Here is a 20,889-nt window from a genome sequence, read left to right as displayed (position 1 = left end):
GTTTTCCACGTCTAATACAGATTGTTTCTGCAGGCAGATTAAGTGTGAACACAAAGTGAATTTGACCACCAAGGTATTTTTATAAGAAATTTTAAGGCATAGTATTTTTCAACTTGGATGTTACAACTTTAATTCACACACTTGATTGAGTTTCCCTAACCGATAAGAGTTCATTTGATCATGTATTTTCAGTTCCGAGTTTTGCTATTGAAGATTAAATTCTTAATCCTTTTGGCTATTTTAATTGCCACCTTTCAAATAGATCCCAGTATTCTCTATTTTGCTGCAAGCTGAGAAACAATGATAAGAACTGTAAAAATGTTTCAAAGTTTTCAGGGCTCTTGAAAGTTTAGGAGCTGGACTCACTTTTATGTTTTCAGAGGATATGGATGAAAACTCATTTCTATACGATGCATCCACAATGCAAGTTCTGGAGAGAGATAACAGAAGACTAGTCCTATGGACTTTGGTCATTATAAATTGCCATCGGATGTATCATCTGCAGTGATTTAGGTAATGAAGATTAGGAGTAATGGTTCTAGCGAATACTCAAAGTTTAGTGTGCCAACCGTCCAATCACTATTTCTATGCTGGATCGCACCCTTAGAGCATAAAACAGAGTATTATGTCCACTTACAAAGCTAAAGCGAAATCAAAGCACTAGGAAAATAACATTAAAATGCCCTGTTAAAGTGTGGTTCTTTAAGATAAAATATCATACTATTTGTTCACCTCCGGATGGATCATTATATATACATGGTCTTGACATGAAATTCAGGAAGTTGTATCATGAATGCGAATCCACAAAGCAGAAAGATCTCTCCATATATCACACTGATCTAACGACCTTCCCCATCAGCGCCAGAATATTTACATCATTGGCATAAGTTTCTTCTAGTGCTCAAAAAACAAAGAAGGAGAAGATAGAACCTTCCACCAGGTCACTGATCAAGGTAAGAGGGCAACACAAATTGAAACAGATAGTAGATTTAAGATATCACTGACAAGTACAGGCTACCATGTGAATGCAGCTCTGTGAGTTAGATAATCATGAGTATGACAAACTATTGTATACACTTGTGTGATGACTTTTATTTATATATTCATTTATTATTGTAATTACTAAATATATATATATAATGACCATAAATTTTCAAGACATAAGCAAAACACATTAACATGAAGTAAAATACACTACATATTGTTGAAAAAGGATCCCAGGGTACCAGCTACAAAGTGGGATTATAAAATGTATAATATAAAATGGAAATTATATATACTTAAAAAATAAAAATAAAATTATTTCATATAAATTTTTAAAAATACCATAAAGAGTTATCATTGAACCAGCTAAAAAATAAGATTAAAGAACTTCAAGAAAAATATGTTATAGTTCCTACTGATAAAGCTAACTGTAATATTGGTATAATTTGCAAAAAAATCTATGCATTAATTATAATAAAAGAAATTAATAATACACAAACGTTTAAACCTGTCAACCAATCCAAAGGTACAGTAAAGAATAATTTCGTTAAAACTTGTAAACTTTCTTTTAAACATAATTCTTATGTAGATTTTCCGTTTCTTTATGCTATTCAAAAATTACATGACTCTCCAAATAAATTTAGATTTATTTTCAGTTCAATAAAAACAATTATCAAACAACCGGTTACATTATTAAAAATATTACTTATGATTTTACTTGATTTTAGACTCAGATTACGTGTAGATCGCTCAAACCAACTGGCCATGCCAGGCCAGTAAATGAGGGAGAAAGTTTCTGATTTTCAGAAAGCATTTTACAAGGTACCATATAAAAATGCTCTTTAACCACTTTCTCTGTAGGCGTGGAAAATAAGTCGACTCATTGGATAGATGAGTGACTAGATGGAAGAAAGGAGAGGACTGTATATTAAAAATGGACCAATGCTACAAGTAGAATACCATATAACTCAATGTTATGATCTTTGTCCTTTTTTGATTTATATTAACAACATAGGTCATGGAATGGTCAATAAATTATTTAAATTTTCAGGCGATGTTAAGGTCTTGGATGTTTCTAACTGTGAAGAAGATGCTAGTAGTTTACGAAATGATTTAGATTATTTGGTGAGTTTATCGAATGAACAGCCGATAACATTTAGTTTTAATAAGTGCAAAGTAATGTATGCAGTTTGTTATAATTTGAAATACGAGTAACCACAATTTTGTGATTACCCTTAACTGTTTTATAGAAGAAAATGATCTTGATATCCTTCATGATCTATCTCTTAAGCAATTCAAGCAGTGTACTGTTACTATTTGTAGGGCAAATATGATTTTAGATCAAGTGTATAGAAATACTGTTTATAAGTCTAAATTGATAGTAATTTCTTTGTACAGACTCTAGTTAGGCCCCATCTAAAGTACTCTTTTGTATCTTGCTGTTTACTTTAGAAAAGACATTGAATTGTTGGAAATGATTCAGAGGAGAGCTACTAAAATGTTACCATGGATATAAAGATTAAGATTTCTGAATCAAAAAAAGAGTTAGAGTGAACCTAATTGATGTGTTTAAAATTGTCAATGAAAAGGACGTTGTCAATTCATCTTTTTTGTACTTAACTTTTATAATTGTAGGATTATAAAACAAAAATATCAATTTTGGCACGGTGTAATCCATCTTCAGCTAAAAAAAATATATTTTATTTACAGGATGGTTGACCTTCGAAATACACTTTTTTCAGGTGTAGTGATAAGTTAATTTCGAGGAACTTAAGGGAAGACTTGATAGATATTTGGAAGACTACCTGGCTTCGAACTTTTTTATTTTTACAATTCATTATAATCGATGGGACGGTCTACATACTCTATTTTTTTCTGATTATTTTTGTTTGTTTGCTGTTAAACGTAAGGCTACATATTGAGCTATCTCTGTTGTACTACTCACCACCAGTTTTGATAATTGGATTTTAGCGTTATAAGCTCTCACTGGGAAAGGGGACATGTTGCTTATTGTGCTTGATGTTTGTTGTAGCTGGTTTGATTTGTTTTGAATTTCGCGAAAAGCTACACGAGGGCTATCTGCGCTAGTCGTCCCTAATTTAGCAGTTTAATATACTACAGGGAAGGCACCTAGTCATCATCTTCAACCGCCAATTCTTGGGCTACTCTTTTACCACCAATTAGTTGGATTGACCGTAATATTATAATGCCCCACCACGGCTGAAAGGGCGAGCATGTTTGGTGTGACGGAGATTTGAACCTGCGACCCTCAGCTTACGAGTCGAATGCCTTAAACAGCTGGCCATGCGGGGCCCGTTTGTTATAGTCATTTTCAAAAACACGAAAAAATTGCATGTATGTAAATATTGAATAAAACTCAATGAAAATGAAAATGATAATGAGTTTTTGAATGAAAATTGAAATTGAGCTTAATTACTTGTTTTTGCTTATTATCAGAATGGCAAATAATTTTGTATAGATTTGTTGAAATAAATATTTTAGTTTTGCTTTTTCAACCTAGAGAAAAGCCACTATTCCATTAAAATATTTCTGTAAATTGAACCTTTCTAATATTTAAGTTTTGCATTTGGTGGTTACAGAGAGCTCTAAAACTGTCATGTAACAAGCATCTGAAAATTGGAATATTTGAGGAATCTTTCATTGTAACTTTGAATCTAGTTTAGTTTGTAACAATTTAGTGTCTGTTCGTTTCATATAAACATCTTGTAGATGGGATTTTTTTAGTAAGTGTTTTATTCATCGTTTTTTGCGAGATTATTTCAGTTCGTGAAACAATGTAATATACTAAATGCTTACAAACGTTTCATAATCTGTGCGCTATCATAAATACTATTACTTTATTTCATTGTTTTCTTTATGTGTAGTTTTATTAAATGAGGTCACATCCAAGTGAGTTTGTTTGCCTGACTACATTGTTTGTTTTTGGATTAATCAAGATTTATCGATAAAACACATTATTCCTGCAATAAATAGTAGCTTAAATAGCGTATTTGAAAATGATAGCGTAAAGAAAATTCAAGTGAAGGACTTAAACTGCCGCAAATATATTTCGTGTTGTGACCAGTGTATCAACAATGTTTGAAAATATTTTTTGTTCTTTCAAAGACTCATCTAATTGGATATTTCTTTTGACTGAAGAGAGGGCGTAGCCACCTGTTATTCTGTTAGTTTCCTTTCCAGGACTAGAATGAAATGACACATAATAAAAGGAGAGTTCTTTCTTTATCATTTTCAGTTTAACTGACGATTTCCAGAATTGACGTAAGAGCTTTTGGGAATGACTTGTTGGAGACAAAAGATAGAATTTAAATGTTGATTTTAACTACCTCTGATTTTGAACCTGAAATGAAGAAATTGGGAAGTATGTAGAAAAATATTTCTGAAATTCACGAAATTTTAATTACAAATTTTAGCCTGTTGTTTGCTTTTCAGCACAAAGCTGCACATGTTTTGGCGTTTAAACCGTAATTTTCGTTTTTGTCTTTCAAGAATTAAAAGCATTAAAAGATTTATCTCACATTATGCATATGAATTGTGACTGCTCTTGCTTTGTTTTGAAAGTTTCAATTTTTTGTTCCCAAGTGGTCAAGTCAGAAGTGTTGTACTTATGACAAAACATTGGGCTTCTTGTGTTGGTTGTTTCAGCCTAGAAAATCACAGGGCCGGTAAGACCTGGTGGTTAGGATGCTCGAATCATAATCTGAGGGTAGCGAGTTCGAATCCCTGTCATACCAAACATGCTCGCCCTTTCAGCGGTGGGGGTGCTATAATGTGACGGTCAATTCCCTTATTCGTTGGTAAAAGAGTAGCTCAAGAGATGACGGTGGGTGGTGATGACTAGCTGCCTTTCCTTTAGTCTCACAGTGCTAAATCAGAGACGGATAGAGCAGATAGCCCTGGAAATTCAAAACAATACAAAAACCACAAGTTTCTAGTCAACGTTTCAAGATGGGAATATTTTTATATGAGTGTCTTTCTCCTGAATAGAGCTGTAATAACTGTTCTCTATTTTCAATAAATTAAAATAATAAATATTAAGTCGGATATTTTGAGCTAGATATGTACTATGCTGTTGACATAGGTCTAATGGGATAGAATTACTGTTCACAACAACTTCATTATATTTATTTCATATCATAGTTGCTCCTTTACAGCTTATGAAAATATTTATATTATAAACAGATAACCTTTATATTTAACTTAATATATATTGCTTAAAATGACACGTATGCAAATTTTATAAAGGAAACGTACATGATTAACACTTTCGCACACTTATGTAGTGTTTTATACAGTTGTAACGAACAGATTTTATTTACTGAAAGGGGTTGGATATTCTGACCCTCACGTAGTGTTTGAATTCATGCTCACCTGAAAGGTTTCCCTCATATACCAAGTAAGAGGCCGTTTGCACCTGACGCTCCCGATCTATAAGACCTTAGCACTAATCAAAAAGAGTATCAGTGAACTATGGCCATCTACTACTAGATAAACCGGTAGCTACCTACAGTGTTAATTTCATTTTAAAAGTGTATATTTATGTGCTGGCCCGGCATGGCCAGGTGGGTTAAGGCGTTCGACTCGTAATCTGAGGGTCGCGGGTTCAAATCCCCGTCGCATCAAACATGCTTGCCCTTTCAGCCGTTGGGGCGTTATAATGTGACGGTCAATCCCACTATTCGTTGGTAAAAAAAGTAGCCCAAGAGTTGGCGGTTGGTCGTGATGACTAGCTGCCTTCCCTCTAGTTTTACACTGCTAAATTAGGGACGGCTAGCGCAGATAGCCCTCGAGTAGCTTTGCGCGATCAAACAAATATTGATGTGAAAATAGGGTTATGCAATATCCTTTCAATTAATATTTAAGGTACTTTTATTTGAACAACACTTAATGTTGACAAATAAAAAAATGCGTTTATATCAGAAAACTCAGAGAATTGGCCTGAAAAAGGTTAGTCGCGTGTGCGAATAAACTGTTGCTATGTGCACGCAATGACTGCATGATGTAAAAACGGGTTTTCCTACCTACCAGATTTTATTCTACAGAGAAATTAATGTGGGTTTCATATAAGACTTAAGAACCAAATCATTAGTCAGAGAGGGAGGTAGAGATCGAGGTATATTTTATTTTCCCAGGTCACGCCACCAAACAGTGACCAAATGAAACAGAACTAAATTTGAATTAAGTAATAGTGAACACAATTCAGTAACTAAAGGTGTGTGTGTGTTTTCTTATAGCAAAGCCACATCAGGCTATCTGCTGAGCCCATCGAAAGGAATCGAACCCCTAATTTTAGCGTTGTAAATCTACAATAGTTCTGTTTTATCATAAAAAAATGGTTTCATCTGTCTCTGTACTCGGGTTGTGTGCACGAGCATTATACTCCGAAACCCAAGGATATCATTAGATCCAGAATGATAAGACACTATCAATGTTAACACTTCTAGTTAAATAAAAACAACAACACATTTTTATTCACGTAGATAAATGTAATATCTCAAATGATTCATGTTTTTTCTTCTAACACATGGAGATCAAGGTCATATTTTATGTGACGAGCGTTTCCAAGAAGAAAGACAAAACAGTAAAGTATATGATGTAAGTTTTATTCGGATACAAACAGATATGTTTGTTGACAGATTCAACAAACTAACCTTCTCGTGCTTGGTAGTTGTACATATACATATATATATATATATATATATATATATAACTATCAATAAGTCGATGAAATAAAATCGTCTACGCGAATAGAAATTTCATTGCAGTAAATGCTAAATATATACTTGCAACTTGCATGTTTCGAAACATATCGAATCTGATAGGATTGACATCACATTAAGATCTAAAGAGAATATAAAACAGTTTGTATCATCGCACACATCGTGAGCTGTAACTAACCTGTCGAGGGTATTTGGAGCCCTAGGGTTTATAGGAATTATAGCAGAATATTGGAAAATATCGAAACAATAAAACCATCGCAGGCCTCTGTAATTGATCCCCTCACTGCAGTTGCCAGCTGTCTTTGGAGTAATTGTTTCAATTGCGTTCGTTATCTGGTCATGCAACGTTGCATATCCGTTATCTTCTATACAGTACCCTTCACAAATCCTTGTCTAAATTAGTTAGAATTTTGACTTCAACAACTACAATGTATATAACTAGGATATACAGATGTAACAAATTATACTTTGCTATAATGACCTAAGTTTCTAAAAACACGATTTGAGATAACATCCCTCCAACTACTAACGCCATCTGGTTTAATCAAGGGTTTAACCAGCGTACAGTTGGTCCCAAATTGTGCACCTATAAAAATATTTGTACAATTGAAAATTTCTCCTATATAAGTAAGTTGAGGTGGATTAGTATTTTAAAATAAACAAATATACTTAAGGTTATAAAACTCCATTCCAGAGTTGACAAATAAATGTATTTACTAGAATATTCTTCATTTTGTGGATAATTTGTGACTAGGCCTGTATATATAAGATACAGAGAAATTCACTTTTAGTATAGGAAGAACAGTTGAAGGCTGCTTACTAAATCACCTGACTAACACTAGAGGACGGTAGTGTTGCAAGACAAGAAACTGATCCAACCAATCATAGTTGAGTATATGTCCGTGAGAAATGAATTTATAAAGTTGACAAACGTTGGTCTGGTTCTCTTTCTTCCTGTCCATGCAGTTGGTATCGTTATAATTCAAAGAGAAAAAGTACTTTTGTTCTGGTAAGTTACTCCACTAGAGAACATGTGGATATGAATACAATTTCTATCCGTAATCTAGTACATTATTAGCGCTATTGCTAATTTGGATATTATTACTATTTAAATTTTATTTTCCATAAACAGGTATTGAGAAATATTGTTTTAGTAATGAAGCTCGTGAGAAATCAAGATATCATCGACCCGATGATATCTAAGTCAATGTATCAAGAAAATACGCTTATTTTTTAGACGTGTTTTGGTTTAACAACATGTCATATTCCAATATTCGTCAAAGCCTGAAAATTAAAAGAAAATGTTGTTGTTGTTGTTTTGAATTAAGTACAAAGATACTTAATGGGCTATCTGTGCTCTGCCCACCACGGGTATCGAAACCCGGTTTTTAGCGTTGTAAATCTGCAGACTAAAAGAAAATATAATATAGTGTTTTATTTTAGTAAGCGGTAAAACATTATGTTTTTCTAATCAATACTTTTTAAATTGTGTTTTTCTTAGATAATAGGTTTTATCAAAACATTATATTTGTTTGTTTTCATAGTTAAGCTCAAAGATACACAATGGGCTATCTGTCCACCATGGGCATCAAATTTTGGTTTCTAGAGTTATGAGTTCCCAGACATAACACTTTTTTATTATTTATCCTCATTTTGACTGTAGAAGAATAAATAATCAATATTTGATATCCGAATTGCGTAAATATGCCTTTAAAGTTTTAATTTTCCGAATGAAATGCGTTTTTACTAGACAAGGTTAAATCTAAAGGACACCAAATTAATTCGTGGAACGCGAAAAAAAGATGTTTATAGTTCTAATTAGCTTTGTGCACTAGTTGAAAACGAAGTTTAATTGAAAGGCGTTATTCAATATTAAAAAGCGTAACTTTAGATCAAGCTGGTTTAGAAGAAGGAAAGATTGCGCAAACAAAACAAAAATACATGTTTTCCTTTTATAGATTTTGGCTGCCCTATGACTTAATGAGTAACTTGCAGTAAAATCTGATCGCAATTCATGCTTGCAATTAATTATCAGGGAAACTAATGTTTTATTAAACCTATTAAAGAGTGCGATGACCATCACTGGCAAGATACCAATAAAGTTATGATTTATCGCTTTCCATATTAAGCCTTGCTATAAGATTTTCAGATAGTTTCAGGTTTCAGCTTGAGTAAGACTAAAATATTTGAAAAAGAAAACTAAACATGTAGAATCTTTTATTTTTATCAGCGTCAAAGCTTCTAATTTCTAAATGACAAGAATGAAGAGATACGCATTCTTAGGACAACTTGAACTAGCTGTAAGTGGGTAACACAAACAGTTTGGACAACTTGAACTAGTAGTAAGTGGGTAACGCAAACAAAATCGTATTCGTAGTTTTTGAGAATAAAAAAAAAGTATTTTTTTACACTTATAATGGTAAATTTAGTTGGGCATGTGATGGCCAAGGGGTTAGGGCGCTTGAGTCGCAAGGTGGGCAGTGTGAGCTCGAATCCCCGTTCTACAAACACGTTCACTCTCTTATCCATGAAGGCGTTATGATATTACGATCCATCATACTACTTGTTGCTCAAGAAATAGTTGAAACCTACTCATAATTATTTGTCAGTTTTATTACTACATACTAGTTTATGAAAGGAAACTAGTTATGTTAGTTCATCAAGACAATGTGGGAAAGTTCTCTCATTTTAATTGTTAAAAAACGTAAGTTTTTGCCTTTCGCACGAGATGGCTCACTGGTTAATGTACTCAGATTTTAAAGATTCATGCTTCTGACCTATTTTCGTAAGAAACACGCTCCACCCTTTAAGCGTAGCTTTCAAATCCCACTCTTTGGTCAGGTAAAAGTAGGTACAGAATGAGGTGTAGATGCAGTTGGTTTTCTGTTTTCTCTCCAGCTTATCACTTCAAATTAGAAACAGCTATGAACACGTATTCATTTGTGTAGCTTTGCGCGAAACTTCTGAAACAATGTATAATTAATAATTATAAATAATAAAATTACTAAAAATAATACAACTTTTTAAAATAACTTACAGCTGATTTATAGGCATTTTTTAGTGTACGATTACAAATATCTCAAATTTTACTTATGCATATTATTGGTGAATTAAATATTATACCACATGTTCGCTTCTTCAACATTGGGGGCATTATAATATGATGGTCAATCCCACTATTCGTTGGTGAGAGAGAAGCCAAAGAGTTGGGGATGAGCGGTGATGACTAACTACTTTCCCTCTAGAGTCTTACACTGCTAAATTAGGGACGGCTAGCTCAGATAGCCTTCGAGTAGCTTTGCGCGAAATTCAATAACAAAATAAACTATCGGGTTTATGATTTCAAAAGCCGTCTTTCAGGAAATAGTTCCACTGAGAACCTAAAACAAATGCCGCTTTTCAACTAAACATAACTAATCTAAATTAAGTACATATACTTTCTAAATATAAAAACATACTATACAGCCTATGTATAAATTAAGTACACTACAAATGCCACGAAATAAAATTGATCAATATACCTTCTAATTATAATTTGTCTTGTTATTTTAATAGACATATAATGCAACCCCTGTTTTAAATCTATTGGCCCATTAATTTATGCTCCCATAGCTGCTGAGTGGTGAGTTTGAGAGACATAACGCTAAGATTCAGACTTCGAAATTCGCGGTGGTCACACTACATTGTTTTGTACTTAAACTCAAAGCAACAAAGAAAAACCTTTCATTTATCAATGTATAGATTTAAATACCTAATTACGAAACTTTTAATTTTCAAAATGGAAAGTATTGTATTAGAATCTGTATTTATAACTTTATTCTTAAATATAATTTCAGAATGGGTAGTGCTGCTATCTTTAGTTTTGTAAAGATTGCAATTGGTTTATACTTAAGTACAGATATATCAATGATTTAATTACCTTGGAAAATTAGAGTACTAATAATTTCATTACTATTATATGTTATGTTGAAATGTGAATAGAAATTACTATAAAATCGAATGCGCAAAATGTTACTTATAATTAGGTAAGTAAGTAAGAAATGAACTGTTTGAAATATTTTTGATAAATATTTATCTATCAACAATTTTCTTTCCAAATTATGTAGTTTATTTACTTAATAGTAGCGTTGTTTTATCTTAATATATACTTTTCTCAGATACTTAAGTTTTCCAGAATATTTATTAAATTAGGATATTTTCTTTCTGATGTAAAATCACTAGTTGTAAGAATTCAGATTGTTGGGAACTTTGTTTATTCACTAAAACAATGTTCCTTAGCAGGTTAACGGTACGTTTATGACTTTATAACTTCAAACTGAGGAGTTCAGTTAATCGCACTGGACACAGCGAAGATAGCCTCTTATGTAGATTTGCACTGAGATGAAAACAAAAATATTATTTTTAAATTTACAACAAACATTATACAGTGTCATTCAGATACATATTTAATAACAGAGAGGTTTTATATAAAATCGTTAAAACTGTTTTATAAATAATAAACACTTTTATCTAATAATTACCTTTGATAACTAATTATTGCGTTTTAAATAGAACACTTGGGTTGAAGATCATTCATTAAATTGACCGTGTACCTAATATTATGATTAAAGTAATAATTGTACAGGTTTTATATTTCTGTTTTTCGAATTTGAAGAGAAAATTTCATCTGTCATTTTTCAAAGAGGTCCGGCATGGCCAGGTGGGTTAAGGCATTTGACTCGTAATCTGAGGGTCGCGGGTTCGAAGCCCCGTCGCACCAAACATGCTTGCCCTTTCAAACTTTATCATGGCATATGGCAACAACGTCTTTAGTTCTATCAAGAAAATATCACTCAGAATAAAGGCAGTCATTTTTTCGACCTAGGATCCAGTGCTGGTATTTTCAGAATAGTTGTATTTTAAAATTTGTCCATCAGTTTTGCCTGTGAAATATATGAGTTGATAGTCTCTGAGAAAGTGGTTCAAAGCAACCAGTTGGAACCTAGGACCATTAAAGTACATGAGCATATGAAGCACAGGAAGTAACAGTATTCTCTTATACACGTAGCATTTCATTATTTACTATGAGCAAGGCCTTGCACTCCTGTATGCAGTTATAGAAGTCATGCATGAAATAAACTGTTTTAAGTCGAGAAGGTACGCAGCATTAGCTAAGACAATCATCTGCTTAATATTAATAAGTATGGATGTTTCGCTGTTCAGTTGTATGCTGGTATGGTTATAGAGGTGGTAGGCAGGATGGAAATAGCCAATGGTAATAGAAATGTTTCTATCACACCATGGTTGAAGGCGATTATGCAGCTACCAATAAACCTGATGTTATTGGTTGAGGATTGTGCAAGCAAGCAAGACCGAAATGCAGTGAAAGCAAATTAATGACTTGTTATTTAAACGTATAAAAATACATTTATATGATCAGATGGCTGAATAGGTACAGAATGATGACTTAAAGTTTGGAAACGGCTTGAATTGATAATGAGAATACTTCATTCAATGTATCAAATGCATACTGTTTCAACCAATAAGCCATAGTTCACTAATGCTCTTTGCCAAAAATTCTCCAGACTTTGTACCAAATAAAGACTAAAAGGTAAGAAGATATTACCTGTACTTGTTCTAGCATTCAATGGCAGTTCTTCTGGCCACAACTGACTCAAGATGTGTACCACCCAGGGAAAGAGCCAGCAAACCTCCAGCGAATTGTTGTGTCTTCTGCTGTGGATAGTTATGAGTGGTCTACTTCTAAAGATTACAAGAGGTCTTTGATACACAATCATCGTTATTGGCTGTTTCTTAAAATGGGTCGAGGCTTTTACACTGATAGATACAGTAGTACAAACATAGCTTACTATTGGTGGATAACTTAGTAGATAGGTTCTGAGCTTTAGAAGAAATCCATTGGGACCAAAAATCTAATTTCAACTGTCAGTTGTATGTGAAGTTGTGAAAAAGTTGTAGATGTGGTCTTCTCTTTATCACTTCCAGTTTGATGGTTTGGTGAAATGGGTATTACAGACTACCATGTGGATAGTTGTAAAGTCTGTTAATCCCAGCATAACAAAATAACATTAGCATTTGCTCATACATTATGAGTACGGTATACAGTGCAATGCAACATCGAGCTACAGGTTGTTTACTTAACATACTTATCCTTGGGACGCAAAACATTCTTCCATGTTATATCTGGTTTATCAAGTGAAAATGGTAACTACGAGTTCAAACTTTCTTTTAAAAGCTATGCAGTCCCTACCTTTTGAGCTATAAAGTGGTATTTCTCGTATGAGATGAATAATACAACAATGTATGGATTACCACTCGGTTTACTCTAAAAGTTAGAATAGTTGTATAACTAAAAAATAAATAATTAAAAGACTAAAAGTGTATGTATTACATTCCAAGCCATTGAGTTTCAGGAGAACTATTTCTATTATTTAAGTGAGAAATGGAGCATGTCACCTTATCTCATATAGATTTTCGATTATTATACTGAGAAGTATAACAAATTTACAGGTCGTGAGGGACTGATATCTCCCCTGTGTATATTTACTGAAGTGCTATAATAGTAGCGCGAATTATAATCCTCGCTAATTAGTCTTTGAGATAAAATTCGTATTTTGTACAAAATTTTCAAATTTATATGTAGCTGAAACTATGAATAAAATGAAATTCGCAGACAGTGGCTTAAATATAATAAGAAATAAAAACTGATTCCTCCAAATGTTTTTATTTGATTGTGATAGTTATATTTTAGTCATGCAGATTGAAATATTTTAATAAGAAAACACTTTTACTGAATATTTTCTTAACGTTATTTCATTACAAGATACAGTATTGAAGAATTAAAATGCATTCTGCAAGTGCAGTATAGTGAAGTACAAAGTAACACTCAGGAGATAAAAAAATAACATGCACTAAAATTACTATAAAATTAAATGAAAGGAAGTCAATTCCAGAGAGTGAATACAAGCATTAGAGCAGGAGAACTAACAGTTGAAGATGATGTTAACATCATCTTTGTCAGCTTGAAAATGTATAAACCTGTTGCAGTCTCGATTTCTGTTCCTTCCTACTGGAAGTGGATAATATCTATAGGACATCTAGAGAGTAAAAAGAATGAAATAGAGGTAAAACAGAGCAGAATGTTGGCTAGGTGAGACTTACAGAAGCCTGTGTTTGGGGATGGTCTTATGTTCTTGGGATACATATTTTATGAGTCATATAGTGCATGCATATAAAAATAGCCTATAAACATGTCTCCTAGCCAATGCCTGCTGAAAAGTCCGTGCTTGTAACCATGGATTATGAGCCATGCTAACCTATACACTAGAGCTTTTGATCAATGAAATTTGTCTGACATTACATTCGAATTTAGACTGTTTTATAATATATCATATTCTGAATGCTTCTGGCCATCCTGGTTTTCGATTATCAGTATATTTTTCATTCTTCGCTGTTGAATATTCTTAAAGAACTTTTAGTTGACCACCTGAATGACTCAAAACCATAGTGAGAAGACCCTAACTTGGATGAAGATGTTGTTAAATCATACCCGCTGATGACAAGCTTTTCTGCTATCTAACTGTTAAAGAATTATTAAAATCAAATTCCACCAACATTGGGATGATTACAGCTAGTGTCTACTTGAAATCTTCACCAGAAGAAGCTCGTTACTACTTTCTTGTGACAATTATGTGAATACGTATTGTAAATTAATCTTGCTTATTCATTTCATTTTATATGATTTTTTTACATATGTAGATAGATATTATTAGGGCATTTAAATGTACTTATGGATATAGCTAATTTTATTACGATATGTGTTTTACGTGTAAAAGTTCTATTTTACGATTCTTTGATTTTGTCCTTCATATGGAAAGGAGTTAATATTCTTATGAATGTTTCGTATTCAGGTAATTTTATTGTGAGTGATATAAAGTTTGATTTAAGTATATGTATCTCAGGTTAGTGTTGTTAAATATATACTTCCACCTACTTCAAAGGATTTTTTTGTAAAGATTAGTTTTCCATGAAATGTTTTATTTGCTTCATTACTGCAAAGTGTTGCATTTCTATTCTGCACATTTTTTAATAATAAGGTTTTAGTACGTTGTATTATGATACTTAGAGAATCATTGATTTTTTAACAGACTGTTAGGTTACTTCTTTTAAAGGGATGGGTAATAATTTAATATGTTTAATATTAAAGGGCCATTTTATGTAACGCTTTGTTTATTTTGTAATGTAATTTTTTTTTACATCTTGAATAAAATGTTGGTATTTTCTTACTATTAAATATATTCACTTTCAAAATATAACTACTTTCCTTTGATGTAATTCACCCTTAAAATCATAGCCAAAGAGTCTTATTGTAACATTGTCGTATAGCAAATCACTAAATCCTACATGTAGTTGAATTATAATTTGTTAAACGGTTTTGTTGTCTACATGGTATGTACGTGTTCTTAGGAACCATGAAAATCTTTGTTTCTTGATCATGTCACTAGTTTAAAGTTTATTGGTTTAAAAGTTAAATTTAATTGTAGACTTGAAAACAAGTCTGAAACAGTGGAGGAAGAAAGCGTGTAACATACAGAAGTATCATATGTTTACTATCTGCTTTTATTAACTTAATTTTTAAACTTCGTTTTGTTAGTTTTTATGCACTTAACACAAAGACAGTTCAGAAAACGTTTGAAAGTATTTCATTCTAGTTCCCTTTGTTTCTTTGTTCTTTATAGCAGACAACGTATACTTTGCCTAATTAAATACTGAAATTAGGTCACTTGTCCATGTTGAAAGACTCACAGACTGTAATGTTTCTTCATGATCTGTATGTTACAGCTCATGAATATTGTGAGAGAATGACCAGTTACATATGGTGCTGTCTTAAGAGAAAGGATATGAATTATCTTACAAGATTATAATTTTAATTCCTTAAGTTATACTTAGGTTTCATCTTGACCAGATACTTGTTTAACTTCTACAAAAATATGCATTTTATTTTTGCTTTCTAGCATCATAGAGCTTTTTTTCACACGCAACATCATATAACATCATAGAGTTTTTTGTTTTTTTTCACACGCAACTAGTAAATAAGAGCTAGTAAATATAAAGCAAAACATATGAAATTATATCGAGAGAAAAGGAGGTCCTTTCGTCCAGTACCAGGTCTCATCAGACTGTTTTGGCGAGTTTAAGTTTTAGCGCAAAGTTACACAATAGGCTATCTACACTATCTTCATTATGATTTTCGCGTTCTAACTCTGTATGCTGACTGTTAACACACTGGGGGACAGCCTCGTTGGAATACAAAGTACATAATAATGGCCTATTCTTTAATTTCCTCATCACTAGCATGAACAAGAATAGTTTGAGAACTATACTAAGTAGGTGAATTATAATCAATATGAGTTTTTATTTAAGCCATTTACTACATAAATTACAGTAAGGATTAACAACACAGTATTGTTTATTATGAACATACGAACACACTCATTTTAACAAAAAAGTCGTCTTCAAGAATTCATATCAACAATTTAATGATAGTGTAAAATAAAACTTGATATCTCTGAGTTCTGATTGTAATTTAGGATAAAAAGTAGTTCACTTATTCCTTTATTTCTCTTTCCAGTGTGAAAAGAGTCGTACAAGTGTAGCCGGAAGAATGTCGTATTTTTGTTCCAGAGGACTTTGGATTTGTAGTCGACAACTGTTGAACAGTCAAGCAAGAAATTTGTCTAAACTCCTGACAAAGACGAGAGGTATAAAGATGTTTATTATGAACCAATAATAATAACTTAATTGTGTGTATAAATAAGTACATTTAAGTAAACCGTAAAATATCTTGAAAGTAAGTGAAATGGGAACTTGTGCGCTATATGAGGGTTTAACAAAGTTGCTAGATTAGTCTTGAGAATATCAAACTACAATCATATCAAGATATTGTTTGTTGGTCTGAACATAAAACGTGAGCTCACCAGCAAAACATTTTTTTTTGCATAAATATTAATCTTTTTTTACTTAAATGCATGTGCTATATACATGATTATGTAACATGTTTTAATCACATGACTCCAATGATATCCTCAGTTTTTTCCCCATTTCTATCACGACGTTCTTCAGAGGGTTTACCTGCTAACCATCACGTAAACTTTATATTCTCTGGTAACTTTCCAGCTTGAATGATTATCAAACGACACAAACTATAGGAAGATTATAATGTTTGTGAACGTTTACAAACATTTCCTGGTTGTACAGATCATGGACAACAAAAATATATACAAAATTTCAATAGTACAGACTTATTTGTAACTAAAGCCTAGAATCTTTAATAAAACAGATTTCCAATGAATAAAAAAAGATCATAAATCAGGCTGCTTTATTTCATTCGCAAACTATGGCACAATAGGATTTGCAAAAGTTATAAAGTAATGAAATACTTTACGACAGTATTGGTATGTGACTATATACGCTGCAACTTGTCCACGGACCTCATCTGTTACGATCAACAGTGACTAAACTTGATTATAATATAAACTGGGACGTAAATAAATAGTTAATTAGTTCTTTTTAGATTGTTTAATCGTTTGAAACAAATAAAACATTTCCAAAACGTCTCTACCTAACACTGAAATGGTACGTTTTAGATCTAGATTATAATTACACGTAACACTTTCTAAATGTTCAAAGCTATAAACTAATGAAAAATAATCAACATAACGCTTAATTGAAAAACTAAAACGCCACACTTTTACAACATTTAAAGCTAAAAACTAATCATGATAAACGCAGCACTTTCATAATGCTTGAAGATAATTATGGTTTTAGTTTTATATACTTGCTTTTGTATGAAATACAGTGAATTAAATCATCTCATATAACGGTGGCATACAAGTTAATTTTCGTAGTTTGTTTGTTTTTGAAGTTCGCAAAAAGCTACACGAGCCGTCCCTAATGTAGTAGTGTAACACTAGAGGAAAGGCAGCTAGTCATCTCCACCCGCCGCCAACTCTTGGGCTACTCTTTTACCACCGAATAGGGGATTGACTGTGACATTATAACGCCCTGACGGCTGAAAGGGCGAGCATGTTTGGTGTAACGGAGATTCGAACCCGTGACTCTTGCGTTACAAGTCGAGTGCTTTAACCACCTGGCTATGCCGGACCCTGCAAGTAGGAGCTTACGTAAACAAATTTATACATTATACTTTTCTGTGTGTGTGTGTGTGTGTGTGCATGTGAATGTATGTGTATGTGTATATGATTTTTACTTCTAAAGAGCTTACGTTGATACAGTTTCGAATTTTCTAACTAAATACTGCTGATTTAAGTTATATCAACAACTTAGGTAGTGTGTCCCTTCCCAAATTAATGATCCTTGCTACCAAAACAAAAGTCACTTTCTATTAAATAGCATCCTCTGTGGAAAAATTCTGATATCTCTATGGGCTCAAGGCTAACAGTATTTTTTCTTCGTCTTTACCATCATAAAATATGATGCTTGGAAAATTGCCCGCAATATGTTAAACACGTGTATCATCAAGAACTCGTATCAAGTTTCTTATTTTCGAAAATGTGAACATAGCATAAACTTTACTGTGGAACATCAGCAGCATAAAATTTCATTTCTTAACATTTGTGTCAATAACAATAATGGAAATTTGTTGAACTAGTATAATTAAAAACACTTGAAATTTTGCATTATTTCACTAGTTTCATACCAATCATTTTAAAGAATATTAAAGATCATATTTCAGAACTTATACTTTCCAATGTAGTTTATAAATTTACACGCCTCATCTCTCATCAAAGCTGTATTTAGCTCACTAAAAAAGTTAAGTTACATTTAGAATTTTAGAACATCTACTAAATCGAGTGTACTTCAAAATACCCTTGACGAATATGACGTGTTTTTTTAAACCGATTTACAACCTTAACAAGGGTAAATAATCAACAGAGCTTGATCATTTACAGATTAAAGCCAAAGATCAAGTTAATTTTATAACAGACCTTTGGTTTATTTCAATACATGACTTTATGCTACTAAAAATAAATGTTTTCAGTGATGCCATGCAACCCAGTACTTATTAATGGAAGTACCTTACTTATGGTATTTTGTTTAAAGAAATATTTGCTTATCAGTTAATGAGAATTGTTCTTTATTTGACGTTACGTAATTAATATTAACTAGTAGTTTTGTATTTTTATTACTGAATGTCATTGTCCCTCCCACTTTCTGTTGTCGTCCGCATATATTTGTGTATATACACATCAGAAGGAAGGATAGTGAACACAGTATATCCAAACCTTAGATAAATTATACTCAAATTTATTTATCTTGAGAAAATGTGTCAAAGAATAAACATAACACACTGGGGAACAAACCGTAAGCTGGATCAAAATGTCATATGCTCATGTTTTTGAAGTAGTGGGGGAATAAGACTCAGATTGTGTTGGGGTATATCATTTATCTGGTTTACCCTTAATTTCATTGGTCTCTTATAGTAGGAGAGAAAGAGATATGAGCAAATGTAGTTGCTTAAGCCTACAATGTCCCACATTTTTACCGCTTTTTGTTGTTTTTAGCCAGAAATGGAAAGATGATTGGTTGCTCACGTGTCATATTTGAAAACAAAAGAAAATTAAACAGAAAAAAATAAAATGTAGAAAAATAATGGGAGTGTTATACGTCACTGAGAAATACAGCCCCCAAAATGTGTTTGGGAATAAAAGCCAAGATTTGTGGTACTATTAAACTAAACCCCATCTTTTATTTTGGTATAGTTTCCATTCCCCACATTTGCTGTGAATGTATACTATTCTATATCGTATTTTTGGAACATTACTATTTGTAGAGGAGTACATATGTTTGAAATGAGAAATTATTTCTTTTATCAAAAATATTATTTTGTAGATGTGTGTGTTTTTATGTATGGGTGTGTGAATAATGTATGTATGTATGTGTATGTATATATATGTGTGTGTGTGAATAATGTATGTATGTGTATGTATATATATGTGTGTGTGTTGGACAAATGTCTATTTTTTCTCTCTCTCTGTCATGTATAATTAAAATCGTATCAACGTGCATATTTTCTGGAATAAATAGAAGAAAGTTAAATATTTTTTTCAATTCCTGAAATTTGATATTGGTAACAACATTGATCCGTCTGTTTTTGTTTGTGCTGAATGGTCAGTTTGAAGTTCACGAAGACAACAGGAAGTTCTTCATCGAACTTCAACAGTTTGATGTCAACACTGCGAATACATAAAGTTTAGGTATGAGGATTGCAGTATTAACGAAGCACACAACTGTACCTATAGTTGCATAATTGGAGATTCGTAAAGGAGTAGTATATAACCAAATACCTGTTTTATGCTTCCTTGTATTAATAAAATAACTTTTAAAAACAAAAATCTGTAGAGATTTACACTTTTCTTGTGACACGTTTGTCAAGAAAGTCATTAAGTTGCTTTTGCTCTTGTTACCTATTGTTCTGTCATTCACCGGACACATCACTTTTTGATAGCTGTAATTTCGTATATAGTATGTAAATGTAGACATCATTCGTTTACATTCATAATCAGATAATATCTTTAGGTTATAGCTTCCCCGATGTTTCATTGGGAATGACCAGTGTTACGTATTACACTTTATCCTGGACGAACCAGTAGTTTATTATGTTACGTATTACAATTTCAGACAGTTTTCAATGTTTGAAATCTATAAATATTCCTGGTCACATATTGTAGTTTCCCAATTAATAAGCAATAATCACAGTTATAGCTTCTGAGGTTTACAGTATACCAACTGTACCAAACCAACAATATATACTGTTTCTTGGCGCGTTGTGTTGGTTAATTTTATAAGATTGAGAGGAGAATTTCTAGAAATTTCATCTAAAGCAACAATACTGGTAATCACTTGTATTTACATACACACATAGTACATTACTGATTATTATAGTCGAAAATCCGCTACAACTTTAGTGAATACGCAAAAAATTCGCAATATCGATTTAACAATACCAGTTGCATGCATTTTTAAATATATATTTAATTAAAGCAAATATTGATATTAAAATAAAGATACAATAGTAAATCCGTGACACTAGTTATGTTTGTATCGTAAGTTGCTTTGGGTAAGTTTGATATTATTGACTTGT

At 32.3% G+C, this 20,889-nt stretch overlaps 2 protein-coding genes across 8 annotated transcripts in view; one reads left to right on the top strand and one right to left on the bottom strand.

Annotated features, from left to right (window-relative positions):
• The window catches only part of LOC143232378 (uncharacterized), a 36,981-nt gene extending 24,143 nt beyond the window's left edge, over window positions 1-12,838 (bottom strand). Inside the window, exon 1 of one of the 3 annotated variants that reach the window (XM_076467724.1) lies at window positions 12,331-12,838. In XM_076467724.1, coding sequence (XP_076323839.1) covers window positions 12,331-12,502 — 172 coding nt within the window. In that variant the 5' untranslated portion in view covers window positions 12,503-12,838. The remainder of the gene's footprint in view (window positions 1-12,330) is intronic. The other 2 variants (XM_076467723.1, XM_076467725.1) reach the window with 2 other exon arrangements.
• Window positions 7,578-20,889, top strand: part of LOC143232377 (gamma-butyrobetaine dioxygenase-like) — a 36,443-nt gene continuing 23,131 nt past the window's right edge. For all 5 annotated transcript variants that reach the window (XR_013017512.1, XR_013017511.1, XM_076467719.1 and 2 more), the window contains exons 1-2: window positions 7,578-7,734; window positions 16,357-16,486. Coding sequence is in view for 3 of the 5 variants with exons in the window: in XM_076467719.1 (XP_076323834.1) it covers window positions 16,390-16,486 (97 nt within the window). In the remaining 2 variants the exon portion in view is untranslated. The remainder of the gene's footprint in view (window positions 7,735-16,356; window positions 16,487-20,889) is intronic.

The sequence above is a fragment of the Tachypleus tridentatus genome, chromosome 11 (genome assembly GCF_004210375.1).
Source record: "Tachypleus tridentatus isolate NWPU-2018 chromosome 11, ASM421037v1, whole genome shotgun sequence".
NCBI classification, from domain to species: domain Eukaryota; kingdom Metazoa; phylum Arthropoda; class Merostomata; order Xiphosura; family Limulidae; genus Tachypleus; species Tachypleus tridentatus.
The sequence above is the reverse complement of the archived record's forward strand: the minus strand, read 5'-3'. Positions and strand labels throughout refer to the sequence as shown.